Here is an 8,308-nt window from a genome sequence, read left to right as displayed (position 1 = left end):
TATATATATATATATATATATATATGCATTATAATATATATTATATATATATATAGCAATAAGAAAATGGAGGGGAATATGAGGTACTCATCAACTTGTAGACACTGTATTCCGTTGATTAATCTGTTTATTTTATACCTAAATTGACAAAAAACACAATATACAGACACTTATGACATACCATGTCATATCAACAATTAATATTTCAAATTTAAAGGACATTTAGCAATTGGAGAAGGAACAAAAACGAGAGGACTTAGCAGTAAAAATTACCCCTCCCCAAATAGCAGCAGGATTCTTAATACCCACTACTAGAAGGACCCTATCTTCTCCATAGGAAAAAATAATGGAGTACCTCATCACAATATTTAAAAAAAGGTTGGCATATTATTAGTTATTGTTGTTATTATTATTATTATTATTATTATTATTATTATTATTATTATTATTATTATTATTATATCAACAACTCCCCAGGAAATAATTTCCACATAGACCACTCCACCACATACAGACCTGACACGCACGCACCCAATAACGTTCATGCCAGGGATCATGTATGTATGGGAGTATTTATATATACATGTGTATGTATGTATGTATGTGTGAGGGGATAGATTATATGTGTCTGTCCCCCTCATATATGGTGACAGTGACTGTTGACTATTGTGGTATGCATGTGCATCTGAGCACATATATGTACTCATGTTTTTGTATCCATGTATATCTGCATATAGTAATGTATACATGCATAGGCATGTATATTGGAGCTCTTATGACTATTTATATGGTTTTATATACTTTTTGTAGGCTTTTTATGTGCCTTATATTCTTATTTTATATTTGTATTAAAATTTGGCAAAATTCATGTGTTTTGCAAATTTCTGAAGAGGCCTAGTGAATCATGCATGTACCCCCATTATATCATTTTCATCTACTAATTATTCCAGCGTACGGGAGCTATAGAGATAGAATGGGGCATGCTAACACTAGGCCGAAACAGCTGTAAGTTTTTGTCCCTTCTCCAATTGCTAAATGTCCTTTAAATTTGAAATTGTTGATATGACATGGTATGTCATAAGTGTCTGTATATAGTGTATTTTTGTCAATTTAGTTATAAAATAAACAGATTAATCAACGGAATATAGTATCTGCAAGTTGATGAGTACCTCATATTCCCCTCCATTTTCTTATTGCTATATAAATTTAGAGTAAAAAAAAACCCTTTTACCCACACCCACTTATTGCACTTGGTATAACACTAGTGCAACAATAATTGGGTACCCTCCTAGCAGTATATTGGATAGATATTATCCCTTAGTGGGTTGGATCCTCAACCCCTAACTCTCTTGTATTATATATATATAGGGACATAAATACACCACCACCAATTGTCAATTGTAGGGGACAGACACATAGACGTATATATATGCATATATATGATGAACCTCTTTCAATTTCCTTCTACCAAATTTATTAACAAGGCTTTGATCAACCTGTGTCTATAGTAGAAGACACTTGCCCAAAGTTCCATGCAGTGGGACTGAACCTTGAACCATGTGGTTTGGAAGCAAGCTTCTTACCACACAGTCATGCCTGCACTTATAAGTTAGTAATTCTATGGCAATCAGTCTGCTAGCCTATCTTTTTATATGGTTGAGGATGCTCATATGTTTAGTAGCACCACTGCTCTAGATGGGGCAATAATATTCTTATTTCTTTATTACCCACAAGGGGCTAAACATAGAGGGGACAAACAAGGACAGACAAAGGGATTAAGTCGATTACATCGACCCCAGTGCGTAACTGGTACTTAATTTATCGACCCCGAAAGGATGAAAGGCAAAATTGACCGCGGCAGAATTTGAACTGAGAACGTAACGTAAGATGAAATACCGCTAAGCATTTTGCTCGGCATGCTAACATTTCTGCAAGCTCGTTGCAATAATATTCTATTGAATGTCTCACTTGATCCTTGTTTTGAGTTGAAATATTTTCTAACTCCAAAGATGAAGGCCATTCATTATTTCTTGTGAGTACTGAAAGCTTCAGTTATATTCATTATATATTTCTTCTAATTGTTAGGTTCTTGAAATTGATTGCTGACCAACCTCACTGGAGTTTTCTTCAGTCAAATATGTTTCTTCTTACTGGATATTTCTTCATCTTGATTGGAGTCTGTCATATTCATCATGGAATTAAGTCTTTGGAATTATCTCATATTTTGAAAGGTAAGAAAACTATATCTTTTCTAAAAACTTACATTTGTTGTCATATAAGAGAGGGTTAATATAACAGCTAGACAGTCTTCTTTAGATTAGATGATTAAATTGATGCATTTAATAATTTACTGATTTCAGTTAAAATAGAAGACAATGGGACATGTTAATTTTTTTTAATTAGTAAGTTTGGAGGAAGAGGGCATGCCCCATGGCCTTTGCAGGCTCTCTGAGACTGATAAACTTGATGCTGTAAATTTTCTGTTTAAACTGTTTCAGGTCAACAGCAGCAGCAGGACAAACATGAGCAATGAGAAGGTTCCAGAGAAATGATGCTATGGGAAGGAAGGATGGGGGTAGTGCTTATTATAGTGCTGGGGCAAGGATGATAAGAGGTGGAGAGATTAGTGGGTTAGTGGTGTCTGATTGGTGGTGGTATGAAACCAACCAGCTCTGGGAACAGAGGCCACTATAGGCAGAGACAGCATACCAGTGGGTCAGAAGCTAGAGTGTGTCTATGATCCTGCTTAAAATATTAATTTCTGTCACTGATCAATATTTTATTTAGAAACAGTTGATTGGATTTACTCTAGTATATTACTCTCTTTTATTTCTGTAAGTCATTGTTTGCCTTCCCTTCTCTCTCACCAAGCCATTCTCATTTTTTTCAGCCTTCTCTACATTCATTAATTCAGGTCTTGCTCCCGTAATATATTTTTACTCAATTACTGTATTGTTCTGTACACCTTATTTCTTTACCCCACAGCTACTCTCATACCACAGTATTATTATGTTCAATATATCTTGGTTCTATTAATTATAGTACTGCTCTGATTTATAAGGTTAAAGGAATATGAGATTTTGTAGTGTTCATGTTTTTCAAGAACATGAGCATCAATTACAAATGAAGATTTCCATTGTGCAACAGGGATGGCTCTCTGAGATCTCACTCTCACTTTGATACTGTATTTATTTAGGATGCTTTTTAAAAATATTCCTTTTACGTATTTTTTGTTGATTTCAGACTCTTCCAGTCAAACTTCCACTAAAACATCTCCAGGATTCCCAACTTGTGCCAGTTTACTTAGTATTGAATCAACATTGTTTTTGGGAAATAGTCTCTTGTATTTAGGAGCATCATTAATGTAAGTTCAATATTTTAACTACCTCTTCTAGAGTTTATTTTTGTGGACAGTGTACAGTTTGGATTATTGCTGAGTGGTATCAGTTCACTTGCAGAGTCCTTGGTAAATGAATATAACAAATATATATTTCACACATCCATATCTAGCTGGTGGGACGCTTGGGAAAACACTGCATTGTAGTTAACAAATATGTTACCCACTTTAATCCTACCTACTGGCTCTTGGATGCATTTAATGAAATTCATTCTGTTGCAAGCATTCAGACAAGGTGTCTACTCTGAGCAAGGCCTTTTCTCAAGTCATTTAATTCCTTAGCATTCAGATTACTGTCAAATGTACTGCTTATTTATTCTCACTATTTTGAATTGATCATGCATTATCTTCTATTTTGATGAGGTAACTGTTAATTTTTAGAATGATATTGTAGGGTTGGTGTAAGATGCCAGATCTGGCCAGTTTGAACATAAAACAGGTAGAATACTTCGCTGATTTGACTGCTAAATGGTTGAAAACAGAGTACTGCATTAGATTTATTTAAATCTCACTGAAGTCAACTTTGTCCTTCCTACTTCTGGAGATGATGACATTCATTTCCAGTAGAGTAACTGCAAGGTAGGTTAGCAGAACACTGAGTGAGTAGTTCATAGTTTCAATCACCTCAGTTGTAATAGATTTGTCAGTTTTTTTCCTATCATCAAAACTGCAACTATTTTAGCTCCCTCTAGTAAAAATGTTAGAATCTTTATATTGTATTAAATACGAAACTAATAATACCACAAAATGGTGACAATGAACCCCACATCTCTGATACCAATCTTCATGTGTATCTATAGTAAAGAAAAATTGGTTTGAGAGAAACCATCTGTCTGCAGGCTTTATCCACAATAAATATTGAACTCAGGACTGCTAGCCAACTGTAAGGAATGGTATCTATAAGTTACCTTGAGGAATGAAAAATTGTGATGTTTCCAACCCTTATTCTTTGTCTGGGAGAGAGAGAGTTGGTGATGTAGGGAAGTAAATTGATGCACACCATCACCAATTTTTTGGGATTCTTAAGTTTTACCTTATTTTAGAAATATTGTGGTTATATTCAACAGTGTCATATTGCATCACTAGTTGTTGACTGCTACTATCAGTTTAGTAATTTGTGGTCTGTTTATGGGATACTGTGAAGTACCAACAATTCAGTCATTCATTTTATGGAAATACAGTATAGTAAGCAATTTCAGAAATTGTTTTATAAGTATTCCACTAATAATTAATTTTGAAAACTTGTGCACATTTTCAAACCATACAAATCATTTCCTGAAGGCTTCAAATGTTGATTCAAGCTGGAAGGAATTTCTTTTTATAATGGAGTCAAATAATCATGACAAAAATATGTTGAAGAAACAATGGTTGTGATTAAGAAGTTTGCTTTGCAACTTTGTGAATGAATTTGATAGATGGAAACTGTGTAGACATCCATTGTATGTTATATGTGGCTTTGTGTTTGTTCATTTCTTGACAAGTGGTACCGATTTGTTTATATCTGTAACTTAGCTGTCCTGCAAAAGAGGCCAATAGAACAAGTACCAGACTAAGAAACCTACATTAAACACTAGGCTGCATGTCTTATGTAAGCAAAATTTAATCAGGCAAGAATGAGTTTGATCTTTTCCCACTCATTGTGGTTCTCCTGTATCATATTTGTCACAAAGTTTTGGAGCTTGTTGAAGTTTGTTTTCAATACTAAACATCTATAAGTAATTAAGGTATCTATTTAAGGGATTTCAAAATCACATCCTACTGTCTTGAAGAAAAAAACAAATTGGGTAATTTAGTTCCAAGCACACTGTCTATAGAGAGAAAAAAATAAAATGGGTAGTCACATCTGCTTCATCAGTTGAGGCTAAACAAGGCATCTATGCCTTCAACAGAATTCCAAGGAAGACAATTGGTGGTACTGAGTGAATTAAAGAGTACTATCAAACTGGTCAATTTTCAGAGCTATTCAATGGAATCCTTGTAGAGAAATCATCCTTCTATGGGTATTTCCTATTGTGAACATTTACTGTTGCTGCATATAATTCATTAAAATCCAAGGAAAGAGAGAGAGAGAGAGAAAAAAATCAAGTAACCAACGTTCTGTTTATTGTAAGCCATAACAAGAGATTTCCAGGCTTTTATGAAAATTGAGCAAGGTCTGAATTTTTTTTTATTGAAACAAGTCAGAAGGGAAATAATTTGCACCCAAATTCTAAGAAAACAAATAGACATTGAAAGTAAGTAGATAATGCATAGTACAAATTATTAAATGTAAGCAGATAATGCATAGTACAGACTATTTGAAATTTGATATAAATAAAATAAACCAACACGCTTTGGATCACATGAGGAAAAAAATAATGAATTCTTTTATTACAGATATGCCAGCCAAGCTGGAGTGTTAGTTACCTTGTTCCTTGGCTTCAGTTACATTGAGATAATGCACATTAGAAAGTAAGTATATCTCAGTTTGTGAAGATTTAAAATTTAACATTACTTCTTTATGAAGTAAAAGTGATACACTGATGGAAAGTAGTTAAGCCTAGATTTAAGACCTGACCAAGACTTCATTTTTGGATAGAATCCTCCATTTTACTTTACTAGCCTCATGACATATCTATTATATGAACATCAGAACACTTGTCTCCTCATGTTGGTTTGGAGAAAGCAATTTCAATCCCTCAACTACCACTTCAGCAAAAATTTCCAATAGCTGATTTACTGGACTGTTGCTATTTCATTATCTCTCTGCTCTCTAGGCAAAAACAACAGGCAGCTGCACTCCATTTGTTTCAGTTCTTGGAAAGCTGAACAGCCAACACACCTTGTGCTTTCATTTATCGTTTTGAAAACAAAGAAGGTGCATATCTAGTTGGGGGAGGAGCGAACACAAACGCCTTATTAAAAAAGGGGGGAGAAAGAAAAATTACTCGACATTATCATCTTTGTAACATTTTCTATTGTTGCTATGTCAAGGTAGAATTTTTTTGTATTTTACATGAGAATTGTTTCATGTATTCTGCAACAAAATGATGAAAACAAGCAGCTATTACAAGTGGCAAGAGGAAAAAGTGCTAGGCTATATCTCAGTAATACAGTATGTTAAAACATTTACAGTCTATCATTCAGTAGTTGTCTGAGATAAAATAGTATCACAAGAGCCAGACCTGGTGCTGAGCAGCAATGCATAAGTTGGCAAACCAAATGGTTAGGTTTCATCCCCATCTCCATTTATGTATATATTAAGAGCAGGGAAGCAAGGATATACTATCAGTATGCATAACTGTTCACATACATTTTCTTTATCCCAAGATGTTTGCTTGATAATAGGATGCTGTCCCTCACATGGAAAACGTGACAATAGTCATCAAGATTTATTACAAAATGAAAAAGAAAAACTAGTAACAGCAATATGAAGCTGGCAGTGACACAAACATGGTGTTATATATTTAAATACCTCCCACCCTCAAAAATTATTACTAATCAGGCAAACCAATGTAAAAAAAGAAAAAGAAGTGTTTAAAGGATAATCTCAGAAATATTACAATAATTTTTTTGTAATGTTTGCAAATGAATGCATTGTTACAAGTGTCCAACCCACAACATGAATAAATCAACTGCTTCCACTTGATTGAGAGTTCAGATCAGTAACCTGCCACTACCACCACCCTAGCTGGCTGCAGTCTTTAAATCTATTTGTATAATAATTTCTTTCAGCTAGACAAGGCCATTATTAGTTGGATATAGGAAGGATGCAAGACATAAAAAGTAAAAAAAAAAGGGTGGAATTAAAATAATTCTGAAATGAGATTTGTCCATTCCACAAGAATGTTTAAATTCAGCAAGAATAAAGTTAAAATTAGTTTAATAAATAGATTATTTCTATTTACAGATATCTTGAATTGAAAAATTTCTGAAAAAAAAACAAACCAAAACCACTGCATTCCCACTCACTGTGATATTTTCTTCGTTCTCTTTTGTTAAAAAAATTCTGTATTTATTAAAATAAACAATTAACAAAGCATCATTATTGTTGTAATTAGTGCAACAGTTGAAGTTCTCCACAAACCAAGATTACTTATGTTGCTAGTTCTTGGTAAAAAAAACACATGCTTGTTCTAAGTTTTTCATATCCATTTACTACCAGCCTTCAGCATCCTGTTCATCTAGAGGTGAAGGTGTTAATCTTTAGGAAATTTCTAATTTAGAATTTCTTATTAGGGCAATTTCAGTTACACTACATTTTTAGAAACAAATGTGTAACTTTTTCTAAATGTTTGTTTTGTGTAATTTGACTTAATAGTATTTTAATCCTGTAATAAAGTGGGGGACTGTTGCATCAAGAATAACATTAAAGAATTCAGTTTCTATAAAATGTTTACATTATACAATCTGAAAATGAAATCAAAAGGGATATTTTTGTACAAATCTGTATAGAAGTTAAGAAAAGTTGTCTAATGCAAAAACTATTTTTGTTTACATGAAAATCACACACAAAACCAACATATTAAATAGTGTTTTGGCTGCATAGGGATATTGGTTTGATGTATGCGGAAGAAAGCCGTAATGGTTGGAGTCTTCTAGGATAAAAGTATTTATAAACGTAATTGCTTAAAGAAAAGAAAAAAAAAAAAAAAAGGCAGCAATGTTTCTTACACTGTCAAATTCTATAAGTTATAATTAACATTTAATGCATCTACAGAAGAACAATAAGACATTTGGCTTTTTTCTCATTTTATTTTTTTAATGCTTTTCTTCATTGTCCCACAAATAAATTGATTTCCACATCTATACTTGAGGTAAATTTAAAGAGAATGAATAGTTGTTTTAAAAATGTGTGTATATATATAAAAAAAACCCACTGCACTGTTAATGGGACATAAGTATAGTTGTGAATTTAAAAGATTTGTATGA

At 33.1% G+C, this 8,308-nt stretch overlaps 1 protein-coding gene across 2 annotated transcripts in view; it reads left to right on the top strand.

Moving 5' to 3' along the window:
* The window catches only part of LOC106875363 (uncharacterized), a 20,024-nt gene extending 11,716 nt beyond the window's left edge, over positions 1-8,308 (top strand). Inside the window, exons 4-7 of one of the 2 annotated variants that reach the window (XM_014923460.2) lie at positions 2,086-2,231; positions 3,244-3,364; positions 5,774-5,848; positions 7,287-8,308. In XM_014923460.2, coding sequence (XP_014778946.1) covers positions 2,086-2,231; positions 3,244-3,364; positions 5,774-5,848; positions 7,287-7,311 — 367 coding nt within the window. In that variant the 3' untranslated portion in view covers positions 7,312-8,308. The remainder of the gene's footprint in view (positions 1-2,085; positions 2,232-3,243; positions 3,365-5,773; positions 5,849-7,286) is intronic. The other variant, XM_052972787.1, reaches the window with a different exon arrangement.

This window comes from Octopus bimaculoides, chromosome 14 (assembly GCF_001194135.2).
Source record: "Octopus bimaculoides isolate UCB-OBI-ISO-001 chromosome 14, ASM119413v2, whole genome shotgun sequence".
Classification (NCBI taxonomy): Eukaryota; Metazoa; Mollusca; class Cephalopoda; order Octopoda; family Octopodidae; genus Octopus; species Octopus bimaculoides.
Note: the sequence above shows the minus strand (reverse complement) of the source record. Positions and strands in the feature narration are given on the sequence as shown.